The 14,519-nt window shown below is 36.7% G+C and overlaps 1 protein-coding gene across 3 annotated transcripts in view; it reads right to left on the minus strand.

Annotated features, from left to right (window-relative positions):
* FREM1 (FRAS1 related extracellular matrix 1) overlaps positions 1–14,519 on the minus strand; it is a 145,797-nt gene that overhangs the window by 54,019 nt on the left and 77,259 nt on the right. For all 3 annotated transcript variants that reach the window (XM_046664862.1, XM_046664860.1, XM_046664861.1), the window contains 3 exons: positions 10,771–10,993; positions 6,412–6,556; positions 2,640–2,781 (listed from right to left, as the gene is read on the minus strand). In XM_046664862.1, the coding sequence (XP_046520818.1) occupies positions 2,640–2,781; positions 6,412–6,556; positions 10,771–10,993 (510 nt within the window). The remainder of the gene's footprint in view (positions 1–2,639; positions 2,782–6,411; positions 6,557–10,770; positions 10,994–14,519) is intronic.

Genomic DNA, 14,519 nt, shown 5'->3' on the forward strand with positions numbered 1-14,519 from the left:
AAATCTGTATCTGATTCATAATTCTATTGTTATTCTCTTAAGATTCACAGCTTTCCCTAGGAATAGCTTGTAAAAGTCATTTGGCATAACTTAAGAAAAATGTCATCTTAAAAAATTTACAATATGATATTATCTTGTGCTTTTCCTGTCTGGCTTAAGAGACTAAAACAGAAGTTTAAATCATTCATTTTTTATTTCCCTTGAAACATGATTCCACAGACTTCAGTTCCTGGCAAAAATGTTTTGTCCTCCTCTCCCCTCACTGTGTTACCATCTCCCTTTTCGTCGTTCTATTTCACCCGGTTTCCTCCTCTTTAATATTTTTGCCCATCTGATGTTGGTACACGCATGTGTTCTGCCCTGTGCTCACTGGGTGAAAGTTAATTACATTGTAATAATTAAGCTCATTGTTCCCATCATAAGGTCTATTTGCAAATTTAATTTTTAAAAGATTCTCTTTCGGGTTTTAAACTGGACAGCCTGCAATTCTACTTAACTTTTTTCCTTTGCAGTCTTTTCCCGGAAAGTAAATACAGAAGAAGATATCTTTTGCTCTCTCTAGTCTCCATCTAATTCCTCATTTTCACTCCCAAATGTGAGCTTTGACTCGACAAAATCATTTGCAAGCCCCAAAAGAGGAAGAAAATAAGAGTCAGACTCAAGGTGCGAAAAACTACAAAGAGTCAACAAGAAAATGAGAAGCCTTGAGAAAGTCCAGGAGGCCTGCAGTCCTGGTCCCTGGTCTTGGAAGACTCAGAGAACCCCTAGGGAGCTGGGAGAGAACTTTGTGGTGCCATCTTGGGAAGCTGAACCCATCTGGATTTTCACATATCCAAAACACTTCAGTTCCCATGCCACCCAAATGCGTGAGCTCTCACTGCATTTCTGCTTCATTACTCTTTGAAATGAAATACGGACACAGCTGTACCTCAATTTAAATCAGTGATTGCTCTTCACTCTGATTCTCTACGGTGCCTACATTCTAAGACAATCAAGCTGTTCCACACAGAATGAATCCTTGCTGCTTTTCTAGGACAGTGTCTACATTATATTAGAAGTGAAGCATTCAGTCAAATAATCACATTGGGACTGGCTGGTGGTTGTTGTTGCTAGCCTTAATCCGCCATTCAAATAAACATTTTGATGGATTACTCAAGTGACCTTCTCAAGTGACTGCTCTCAAATTTGTGTTGGGCTAATCCTTGGGTGTCATGCAACAATCTGAATCAGACTGGTGAGCACCATTTGATAAGAGACTATCTTTTCTGCATTGTACCGCCTCTGCTCCTTGTCAAAGATCGGTTGACTATATTTGTATGGGTCTGTTTCTGGGCTCTCTATTCTGTTCCATTGATCTATTTGTCTATTCTTTCACCAAACCCACACTGTCTGGATTACTGTAGCTTTATAGAAAGTCTCGAAGTCAGGTAGTGTCAGTCCTTCAACTTTGTTCTCCTTCAATATTGTGTTGGCTATTCTGGGTATTTTGCCTCTCCATATAAACTTTATAATCAGTTCGTGGATACCCACAAATGCTCTGAAAAATAAGTCTGTTTTTAAAAATTTTAAAATTTAGTGGGAGTAAAGATATCTCAAAAGATGCCTGATTCTCATCAGAAACTAGGCAACTTGCTTTAACACAGTAACTCCTTCCTCCCAAATCTCGGTGTAATCCCAGGAGGGAGGGAGAAATGAAGAGCCTTAATATTGATTGGATTTACCCTGAATTTAGTCACTTAACCATGGGGATATGTTCTAAGATATGCATTGCTAGGCAATTTCATCATTGTGTGAACATTATAGAGTGTACTGAAGGGCAACAAAATTTGCTGCTCCAAAAGGGGTCTTTTAACATAAGCATTATTTTAGGCTGATTATTCTTTTAGACACAAAAGACTCAGAAAGTTTTTCCTGTGACCTCCTGCCTAACTGCCTAAAAGAATTCAGATAAAAAAATCTGTCTCAGCAAGTGAGATACTACCTTAGCGTAACATGAACTAAGCGGTAGACAGGTCTAGAAAAGCCTATTTGTTGGCTTTTGTTCTGTTTCTCTGTGAGCAAACAAATACTTGTTTTCCAAAGGTTTGCTCCTTTTCACCTCCCTGCAAATTGCCTTCCGTCCCTTTGAAGTCCCTGACTCTCCCCACACCCAACATTTTTTGTCTTTAGTTGAGGATGGTATTTAAGATGAGGACTTTAGTCATTTTGGTGAGTTATTCAGTTTTCCTGGATGTCTCCCATGTATACATGTTAGTAAACTTTGTCTGTTTTCTTCTTGTTAATCTGCCTCATGTCAATTTAATTCTTAGACCAGCCGGAAGAACCTAGAAGGGTAGAGGAAAATTTCTTCCTCTGTTACAGTACTTACACACACCTAGATGGTATAGCCTACCATACACCTAGGCTATATGGTACTAACCTTTGGGACCAACATTGTCTATGTGGTCTGTTGTTGACCGAAATGTAATCATGCGGTGCAGGACTGCAGTGTAAGTTCACCCCAAACTAGGAAAAGTAAATTGTCTACTTCTGGACAAAATATGGCTATTAGAGAATAAACTCAGTCATAGAGATCTGTGCATTGAGAAAATTTATATCTAACATTCATTTTGAAAAATAAAAGTAAAAAGACCACTAACCTTAAGCTGGAGTTGCCCATTTTGGGGAAGCCTTTCAAATAAATAGTAAATCTTCTCCCTGGGTGAGTCTCCATCTATGGCTGAAAGCACAGCACTAGGAATAACACGAGTTTCACCCATGTTCATTACAATTTCAGCCTTCCTGTGAAAAGGAAGATGTCAGGGTTGATACAGAAATAGAAGACATTGCTTTAACAGGGGACATTCGTAACGACTATTACAGTTCCCAATCTTCAACAATTAGGGAATGACATTCAATATCCAAAGTATTGAAAATGATGACTCAGACTCATGAAATAGGCTCTCGTTTTACTTTACATGTAAAAGTCCTGAAAGACAATTGGTCAGCAACAACGAATATAGTATGAGGTAAGTATATACTTCTAATTGTTCACATGTATAGAAGTTTACAATTTTATGTTATAACTTATTTTATAAAATGATTTTGTTTCCAATATTTCATTTGATACAACACCACCTCCATGAAGTAAGTGGGCTAGGTATTATGATTCTAATTTTACAGACATAAACTTAGTTAAAGAGATTAAATGAGTCATCCACAACTGTTCTGGTACCCTTTATGATATAGCATTACGAGTCTGGTGATGTTTAGGTAATCTGTGGCCCTCTATATTACTCTCCCTCTCTCTGGTAATGTTCTGGGTCGCTAGTGTCCTCTTCAGAGTAATTCATCGTCTTCAAGAGCTGTGGCTGCCTGGTCAGCGCCCGACATCTTAAAGAGAGGGCTGGGACAGCGAGCAGCTGCTGTTTCTACCATAGATGCTGCTGCTGTGGTTTTCGTAGGTCCTCTATAGTGGGGCTGCTTTCACAGCCAATATGGCCATTTTCCCTGGTCTCACCAAAGTACAGAAGGGGTGTCTTTCCACCTGTGTTTCTAGCTCTCAGTTTTGGTCATCACACATGGGCTCTGTCCAACTTAAAGCTTTGTTCCCGAGAAAAACTGGGATGTCTCTTTGGGATTCAGATAAGACATCTGAGTAGCATCAATTGGCATCACTCTAAACAATCTTCCACTCCTCTGCTGAGAAGGCAAAGCCCAAACACATCAGTTCTAACCTCTTTTACTTGGTGAGTTTCTTGTTACTCAGGACTGACATCTTCCCTGGCAGTAGGAGGTGACTTTTGCCCACCTCTTGACTGGAGAATATTAATCCCACTATTCTAGAAAGCTAATGAATCAGTTGGTTGGGGGCTTGTGGAGATTAGTGATGCCATTAATAGAAGCAGATTAATCAAGTCAGGAAGTCAATATGATGAAGAAGATAAGGAGTTTGGGAGGAAGAAGTGTCCGAATTAAATGTCAGAGAAGCTGAAAGAAGAAAGTATGTCACAGTCTGGGTTACCTTTAAAGGGAGCCTGGGACAAGAAATTTGGAGCAGGTAATTTATTTGGGAAGTGATTTTAGGCACAGAAGAGATGGAGTGAGGAATGAGAGAGAGAAGGAGGAAAAGGCAGCAAAGGGTGTTTTTACTGTGATGAGGCTCAATCCTACTGGACAGCCTTTGAAGAACCGTGTATAGAATATGCCTCAAATTGTGCTCCTGAAGAATGGGAGGCGGGGACATTTATCTAACTAACTAGCTCCCATAAGTTGAAGGCTGCTGTCAGGGTGTTTCCTGCTGTGCCTGGACATGGGCTGAAGAGCCACTGCTGCTTCAAAGAAAGCCCTGGGGGAGAAAAGTGGAGTACTGTGGGCACTTAAGGTGGGGCACTGACAGTGTGCATCGAATGTTCCACCACAACCACAATCAGAGGTGAGCTGAGGGGATGTCACCTGGGGAACCAAAAGCATCTACTACAGCATTTAAAAGGCATATCAAAGAAATGGTTTCAAACACTGTAATAGGGTCCAGCAAGATAAGAAGAGACATTAGATTTGGTGAGAAAGCCAAGGGTAACTTTTGAGGGAGCACCTTTAATAAAGTGCTGGGGGCTGGAGACAGTGGGCAGAAATGGAGGAAGCAAGTACAAGCTACTTCTCCAAATAGTTTGGCAGTGAAATGAGAGACTGAGTCATCTTTGTAGTTTTAGAATGAAGATACCTGCTTGCAATAATGATAATAACTGACACTTATGAGCACTTACTATGTACAAGCCAGTCTTTCAAGTCTTTTACATATTTTAATTCATTTACATATTTTAATTCACTTAGTTTATTGCAACCTCCCTATGAAGAGAATACCATTCTTATCCCTATTTACAAAGAGATTGACAAGGAGGTAGAGAGAGGTTAAGTAACACATTCTAGGTCACACCACCGGGAAGTGGCTGAACCAAGGCAGTCTGACTCAGGAATTTGCTCTCTTAACCACTAACAACATCCTTATGTGTTGTTAGCAGAAGGAATGAAAAGGGAAAGCTTGAAGACACAAGAGGTAAAAAATAATGGAGTATGCTCTGGGAAGAGGCAAGAGGTGATAAACCCAAGGACACATATGGAAGGGAAAGAAGGGGAAATATAACTACCTCTCTACAGGAGAGAAGGAAAGAAGAAAAGAAAGAAAAAGGAGGGATTTTCAAGAAGAGTTGAAGGAGACTTTATGATTCTGTACATGAAGATATCCCAGGATGTTAAATAGCAATAACACGGCAAGAAACAATAAGTCAGAGTTGAGTGAGTGTCTTGCGTAAGTTATTTTACCTCTCTGGTCTCAGTTTTCTCCGTGAAGATAATACTTACTTCTCACAATTTTAGTGAAGATTTAAGGAACCAATATATGTGAAAGAATCCCATATAGTGTGGGTCGTATAGTAAGCATGTAATAAACACCAGATAAAGTGAGTTCATCAGAAAGGAGGTTTCATAATACTGCGATATCCTTCATATTTTCACTTTTATAAATCAAGGTCATACTTATGTGTACATCGCAGTTAGGGAAGAAGGAAAGAGAAATTTTTGTTGAATATTCTTAGTCAAACTGATGTCGAGGCAATCCTCCAAAAAACTATCACCAGCATTTCCCATAATAGCAGACACTTTTCTATACCCAACACTAGAGAAGAGTTGGGCTTCCTAAAGTTCTAATTTTGTACAGTTCTGTACATTTGCCAATAATAAGAGAAATGGCTGGAGCTATAGAAATATAATTGATGAAGACTATACTCTATGATCAAACTCTGATCAGCTACAGAGGGAGATACAGAGAAAGTCTGCAGTTAATATCAGCTCAGAATGTCTTAAACGTGATCCTTTTGACAAGGAGTTGACAAGGAGCATTGATCTATACAGAACATAGCAGAGGACTGGTGGACAATGGAGTACCCAGATGATGAAAGAAGTGGCACTGATGTATTTCCCTCAGCCACTCTTAGTTAAAGGTTCAACCAAATCCACAGTGAGGACTGTCTGCAGTGAATATTATCATACTTTGATTTAATCTATATATTAACTGCACTTTGGGGTGTGTGTGTGCGTGTGTGTGTGTGTGTGTGTGTGTGTGTACATGTGTTTAAATACCTAGTAGACTGTTCATTCCATACTCTATGTTCAGTCATTCTTAATTATTCATGACTAAATTGAACTTCTAGAGGAAAACCAAATAATTAAGGGGCTAATTTGACAATTGTTGACAGGTTACATTAACTAACATTTGCACTAAAGGTTCTAGGTGCATGAGTAGGTGATAAGTCATGATAGACAGGCACTATCAAGGCTTGTTTCTCTCCAGGGGACACACACTATATTTGCACCTAGTATTCCAGACCTCAGAATTTTATAGAGAATTTGAAAGAGACTCTTTAGGTAGCTTACTTGCTCAGCATTGGTTTCTCATCATTAACTGGGATGACCTCTACCAAAATGGTTTTAAGTATCTTATGTTTCCCATCAGACAACTGGATTGTAAAGTCATCAGCAAGGCTCTCTGAGTCATCATGCACATATATCAACCTCATTCCTGGAAAAATGGAAAAAAAGAGAGAAAGTAAATCTTTCTTATGATGGAACCATTCCAAAACACATTACAGATAATCTGTTTTAATTTCCAAGGCATTAGTATCAGTAAGAGTTCATTAACCAGGGCAATAGGGTGAAATTAAATGGTTTTTATAAGTAAGAGTGCCCTCTTAGTTCATTAAAAAATCCTATTTAAATACTTTAACAATTTAATAAGGGTCTTAGTTAAAAATCAGTGAAGAAGGATATATTATTTAATAAACTGTATAAGAACAATGGTGTCAAAGCGTGGAAATGAAACAGAAAATTAGTTCATTACTTGGGGAAGATTACAGTTATATCCTTAACTCAAGCCAGTAACCAAAATAAACTCTAGGTGAATCAAAACTTAAATATAAAATTAATTTTAAAAAACCTACCTAACATTCATATGGAAATGCAAGAGACCCAGAATATCCAAAACAGTCTTTAAAAAGAATAGCAAAGTCAGAGGACTCTATTTTCCCATTTTCAAAACTTACTACAAATCTACAGTAATCAAGATGATATGGTACTGTCATAGAATAGACGTATAGATTAATCTAATAGAAGAAAATCTAGAAATGAATACATACATTTATGATCAATTGATTTTCATTAAGGGTGCCAAGACCATTCAATGGGGACAGAGCAGTCTTTTCAATAAACAGTGCTGGAACAACTGGATATCCACAGGCAGAAGAATGAAATTGGATCCCTACCTCACACTATATAGAAAAAATTAACTCAAAATGGATCATAGACCAAAATGTAAGAAACTAGAAAAACTAGAAAACTAGAAATTACAAAACTGCTAGAAGAAAACATAGGCATAAATCTTCATGACTTCGGGTTAAACAATGGTTTCTTAGATAAGACACCAGAACCACAAGTAACCAAAACAAAACAAAACAAAAACATAGATAAGTTGGGCTTCATCAAAATTCAAAGTTTTTGTGCTACAAATGATATCACCAAGGGAGCAAAACAACAACCCACAGAACTGGAGAAAATATTTGCAAATCATATATCTGATAAGGGAGGGTCTAGTATCCAGACTATAATTAAGAACTCTTACAATACAATAATAAGACAAATAACCCAATTACAAAATGGGCAAAGGATTGGAGTAGACATTTTTCCAAAGAAGATATAAGAAGATGTATAAATAGTCAATAAACCCCTGAAAAGAAGCTCAACATCATTAGTTGTTAGGGAACTCTCATACATTGCTGGTAGGAACATAAAATGTTGTGGCTACTTTGGAAAAAAGTTTGGGAGTTCCTCAAAATGTTAAACATAGAGTTATCATATGACCCAGCAATTCCACTCCTAGATACAAACCCAAGAGAAATGAAAACGTGTACCCACACAAAAACTTGTACATAAATGTCCACAGCAGCACTATTAATAATAGTCAAAAAGTGGAAGTGACTCAAATGTCCATCAATTGATGAATGAATAAATAAAATGTAGTATGTCTGCACAATGGAATATTATTGGGCAATAAAAAGGAATGGAGTACTGACTCATGCTACAATGGGGATGAGTCTTGAAAACATTATGCTAAATAAAGGGAACCAGTTACAAAAGATCCCAGATTCCATTTGTATGAAATGTCCAGAATAGGCAAATCTATAGGACAAAAAGTAGGTTAGTGGTTGCCAGGGGTTGGGTGAAGGGAGAGATGAGGATGACTGCTAATGGATATGGTATTTGCATTTTGGGGGGATGGAAATTGACTATGGTCATGAATATGCTAAAAATCACTGAACTGTACACTTTATCATATGAGTGAATATTACGGCATGTGAATTATTTCTCAACAAGCCTGTTTAAAAAGATTTAGAAGAAAATACAAGTAAATATCTTATTTCTATATTTAGAAGTCCTTGCTAAACATAAAAACAAAAGAAAAAAGTGTAAAGAAAAATAACAATAAATTTTACTACTCATGATTTTCAAATTATGTACTTAAAAATGTGAATTAAGGGGCTGGCCCCGTGGCCGAGCAGTTAAAGTTCCCGCGCTCCGCTGCACGCGGCCCAGTGTTTCGTTGGTTTGAATCCTGGGCGCGGACATGACACTGCTCATCAAACCACGCTGAGGCAGCGTCCCACATGCCACAACTAGAAGGACCCACAACAAAGAATATACAACTATGTACTGGGGGGCTTTGGGGAGAAAAAGGAAAAAATAAAATCTTTAAAAAAAAAGTGAATTAAAAGGCATATAAAATATGAAAAACCTTGTTTGTAACGTGACAAAAACATAAAACATCAATATTTAATGATCTCTTATACAGAAATATGAATCAATGGAAAATTGGACTAAGCATATTATCAGGCAACTCACAAAAGGTGAAACATATGATCGATAAACATGAAAGTATGTTCAATCTCAGTCATAATCGAAAAATTTCAAATCAAGATAACAAGGAGCTACTATTATTGACCACTGAATTTTTGAGGATTTCTGAAAATAATACCCATTATTGATTAGGAAAATAGGCATGCTTATGTACATGGTGGCAATGGCAATTTGTTCCTAAAAGTATTATAAATGCTCACTTTTCATGAAGTAATTTCATTATAAAAATTTATGCAAAAGAAATAGTAAGAGATGTGCACTGATTTGTTACATAAATATATGTAAAATACATTTATTGACATATAACTTGTAAGATCAAGAAATGAAAAGAGATAGTCGTATAAAATTACAGCACAGCATATCCATACAATGAAACACTGTAGTTATCACAAACCATGTTTTCAACTAATATTTAAAAAGTGAGAAGATGCTTATAATAATTGATAAGAAAAAACAGATTACATAATGTGGTAGCAGTTTTATAAATTCTGTATATTTGTGTGAGGGGCAAGTGTGAGAATATACTAAAGTTTAAAAAAAAAAGTAGCCATAAATGAACCAAAAATAAAATCAAGGTGAAAACCTAATCTCTGAGAATGTCACTAAATTTTAACCAAAATATTAATTTATGAGAACAATTTTAATTTTTTCTTCAAAACGACTGTATAGTCCAACTTTACACAATATGCATGCGTTGGTTATTAACCTAATAGTAACCAATGAATGTTAGTTTTAAAAAACTGACTTTTTTGAGGATAGAATTTGAATTGCTATTCCTTTTTCCTTTGTCTTAAATTTGAAAAAAAATCTTTGTAATATATTGTACTATTTGCTACACACGGTTATTGATTTGATAATATCATTTAAGTTCAAGAATTTATTTCTTTACAATTGATAAAAGCTGATAAAAACATGAATTAGCTTTTCAAATTCAGATGTGAGATGACATTGTGTAGCTATTGCAAAGTAACCTTTGGGGCAGAGAGCTTACACTCTAGTTGGAGAAAGGAATAATTAAAAGACAAAAGGAAAAATGTTGAACAAGTTCTAAAATGAAGCAAGCACAGAGAAGGAATGAGTTGGAGGTCTGGGTGGGCTCCCAGGGGAAGGTCAACAGTAACTGGCTTTGAAGGCAAGGTAGGGCTTGCCCAGAGAGGAGGGGAAAAGCCGTCCCCCGCGCCCCCCCCCCCCCCCCCCCGCCCCCAGCTGGGGAAACAGAACGTGTGAAGGCAAGAAGGAGAGAGAGTAGACAGTGATTCCAGATCCTAGAACTGCACACTTTTCTCAAATTTTTAAAAGTATTTTTTATATGTAGAAAACGGGATACGATCAATTTTTTTAAAAGAGTAATTAAAAAAATAATTCAGGCTGTTATTCCAATGTGTCATTTCCTTAAAGAGCAAATTATCTCCTCCCAGAGAATAATGAGTTATTATATGTGGTTCTATATTTGTTTCAAGTGTGGAAATTTTGGCAGACAAATCTCTTCCAATTTAGTTCCTTGATCTCAATAGTTTCAAAAAGGAATTTTTTATTATGACATTAAAAGCTTGAGCTAAAATACCAAAAATCACAAATACTATTTTTATTGATACTCTAAAAGTGAAAGAAAATATATTATTTCCTTTTCAATTACCCACCATCTCTAGCTGTGGCTTCACACCCTACATTAATCCAGAGCCCAGAGAAAACCTTGAGGGATAAGTGAATAAAGTAGATGAGTGCTATTTCTTCACTCCCTGTTTCTGTGATTTCTTATTCTCATCTTTTCCGGGTTAAATTAGTAAGTCAACAATAACAAATGAATAGAAGTGGAACATGACGTACCATTCTGGAGAAGTTCCATGGAAAAGTTGTGAACAAGTTCATGCTTCTGGTCAAGGTTGGCTGGCTGCTTAGACCGAGGAAAGTCTTTGCTAAACACCCCGTTGATGAGGAAGCCATGACGTGGTTTATGAGTGATGCTGAACAGCAAAGGGTCCTTGGGGATGTCCAGGTCAGCAGCACTGATGATGGAAGAATCCAGCTCTTTCATCTGACCCTCACACACCTAAACAAAAACAAGCCCAAAAAGTCAGCCACGTGCAAAATAAAACTTGTCTTTCTTTCAGCAAATCGTTCTAAAGAAATAATTTTAAGATACCCTATTTCTAATTCCCCGTGAGATTTGTGTATAATGAGTCCTAAAAAGAAATTGCTGGTTTACCATGAGCTTAGAAGAAAAGAACAAATCTATTAATCTCCTTCACATTTTTTTCTGAAGATTTCAAAGCACTTTATTCATTTCCATGAAGGACAAAGGACATACAATTTTCAATAGACACATATTGTTTATAATTCAAAGGTCAGGAGAAATAGCAACCAAAAGGATGCTTGCTTTCTGGAAGTCATAGAGAAGTTCGGTTGTAAACTTCAGTCTAGAATCTTCACCTTCAGATCCCAATTTGTAATTTGAACCCCCTGGACCTCATTGCTGTAACAGTTCTTATGTTTCTGTTTTAGAAATGGCACAAATCTCTGCTATACACACTGGAGGTATTTGAGGTTTTTAATTTTTATCATTGTAGTAAAAACTTCTGTATTTCAATTGCAGCCAACAACAATTGAGAAGGATGCATGGATGCATCATAGCGTATATTTTAATTCGGGGTCCTTATCTCTCCCTAATTCTCACATTTCTAATTTTCCTGAACTACTTTCCCCTCACTTCTCTACTTTCCCCTACTCCTCACTTCAGGTTTCATAATCCCTTAAACACAAATAGAACTGATGTTTTTCATTTCATGTAGGATCTAGTCATTTAGAACTTGACGTGGTACTTAGCTGTCTTGATCTTCTTTTTCTCATAGTGAGGATAAAGAGAACAAAGAAATATTTCTGATTCCTATTTTGAAATATAGCAAGATCTAAATAATGAGTGTATAAATTTAACACATGCTTTACTGGGAATCTGCAATGTCATTGTGCTACGTGCTGTGGGGAATACAAATATTCTAAAAAATCAAAATTAGATGGAATTGGAAAGGCCTGTCCATCAGTGATTATAATGCAAGGAAGAAAATGTCTAGTGTTACTAAATATGGATGAACAAGAAGTGTAAAAGGGTGGAGGAGACCAAGGATATCTTCATGGCCGAGTGGGCATTTTAGCCTCAAAGGATACATATGGCTTAGGTTTGTGAAAATGCCCTTTCTCTTCAGCCTCTCTTATTGAGAGAGCCTTCCTGCAATCATTCTTCACTGAATTGCATAAAGAAGAATCATCTGCCATATATGATACTTGGGCTAAAATGATGCAGGTTCTCTTTCTTTCTTTTTTGTTATTGGCACCTGAGCTAACATCTGTTGCCAATCTTTTTTTTCTTCTTCTCCTTCTCCCCAAAGCCCCCCAGTACATAGCTGTATATTCAAGTTGTAGGTCCTTCTGGCTGTGCTATGTGGGATGCTGCCTCAGCATGGCTTGATGAGCGGTGCCATGTCTGCACCCAGGATCCAAACCAGCAAAACCCTGGGCCACCAAAGCAGAGCTTGCAAACTTAACCACTCGGCCACAGGGCCGGCCCTTGCTTGTTTTCTTTTATCTGACCCTACTTATTAAGGACTAAGATGGCATCATAATTTAATGCACAATGATACAATTATGAAATCATCTTTGATGGTAACTTGCCTTTTTCTCCAAGAATTTTAATAGAGCAACCTAAAAATATGTTCTAATTATCCTTCTTCAGAGAGCTTGGGACTCCTGGACTCACTGCATGGCGACATTTCTCATTTATCAAATGGTAAATTAATTCACAAAATGAGAAATTTTATTGAAAAAATGTGGTATTCTTTTTTGCACATTTAACTGTTTATTGAGATTACAAATAAAAAGTTTAGATAGATACACATGAAATGCAGAAACCCACTAGTAGACAGGCTTGAAATGGATTATAATAACTTTAAAACCTCAATTTTTTTGCAAGTCACAGCACAACTTGACGGAAGACTATATACAAAATACATACACTTTTTCACAAGAAAGCGAGACAAATATAACTATTTTTAAAAATCACTTGAAGCTTTATATCAGCTGTGTTAATAACACGTGGGTCTCCATATTTGTTTCTCTTCAACAGCTTCTCCAAGGAACGCACAGATAAAAAGCATGATTACTTCCAGAGACAAGCAAGGGACAATTTCCCAGAGGCCTAATTATTTCAGAAACCCCAACCCTAGACAGAGACAAGGCAACAGAGGTAGGTATAGAAGGAATCATTTGTAGATGTTTTTTCTCTCTCATAATTACTGAACTGCTCTCCAGAGAAACCCATGTGCCAACAGAAGAGGAAAAGCAGAGCTGGCTTTTAATCTTGTCTTGAGGTGGCTCCCATATATCATGAAGATTCCGTAGGAAATTCAAATGAAATGAAGACTTTTGCATTTAGAGTTTGGTGATTTTTAGCGTAAAATAAGGCAAGATGATGGTTTCAACATAGATAATATTTGCTTTGGTCAATGTCAGCAAAAAGACAACACACAACAAAAATGATAGAAATGGTGCCTAGTTATTAAGGCTCCACCATGTGCCTGCCCATCTTGATCACCACAGTACCCGTGAAGGAAGATTTGATACACATTTTGCCGATGAGGAAACAAAAGTGTAAAGAGAAATAACTTACCTGGGACCCTACAGCTAGTAAACAGCAACACCCACATCCCTCTTCCTCCAAAGTCTGTGTTCATCCATTTAATAAATAATCCATTAAATAATCATATATAAAAAATAGAATTGTTTAAAAAGAATTATATACTGATAGGAAAAGATTTCCAATATGCATAATTAAGGTTTTTAAAAAAATAAAGTAGAGAGTAGTGGACATAATATGATCTCTGATTTGTAAGTAAAAAGATACAGAGAAATCACATAAACACATACACCTCATTGGCATGTGCTCAAATTATTTTTGTGGAATTAATTGCTAAAAACTCAATTAATGGGGAGGGACTATGGATGGGGATGTTGAACAGAAAGAATTTCATATTTCATTGTGTGTTTTTCTCAACATTCTGACCGTTTAACCACATACATTTATTATTTTTTTAGAGATAGGTATTATCTGAGAGGTGATATTATGAGCCATTTTAACTATATATCTGAATTTTTAAATAAAACTAAGAAATGTTACTATAGGAAAAGATTTTTAAAACTGCATAAAAAGAATAGTCCCAACTGTATTTTTTTCATTTCATGTATGTTTATAAATAGCTATATAAAAAAGATGTTTGTAATTTGTGAATTAAGAGTCCTTGCCATCATAGCATTGGTTGAGAAGGCATGCTCTTGGATCAGATGGCCTGGGTACAAATCTCCTATGAGCCACTCCCTCTGCACCATTTAGTTCTAATCTCTGTGATCTTGGGCCACTAAGTTAACCTCTTTATGCCTGATTTTTTCAGTTACTAAACAGCAATAATAATACCATCACCCTAAAAGCCCATTGTGAGGATTCAATATGAATACATGTGAAGGGTTTGGAATAGTACCTACAACCTAATGAGTACTTATCCTATTTATATAGACAACTACAGTTGCAT

Source organism: Equus quagga, chromosome 6 (genome assembly GCF_021613505.1).
Source record: "Equus quagga isolate Etosha38 chromosome 6, UCLA_HA_Equagga_1.0, whole genome shotgun sequence".
NCBI lineage: Eukaryota > Metazoa > Chordata > Mammalia > Perissodactyla > Equidae > Equus > Equus quagga.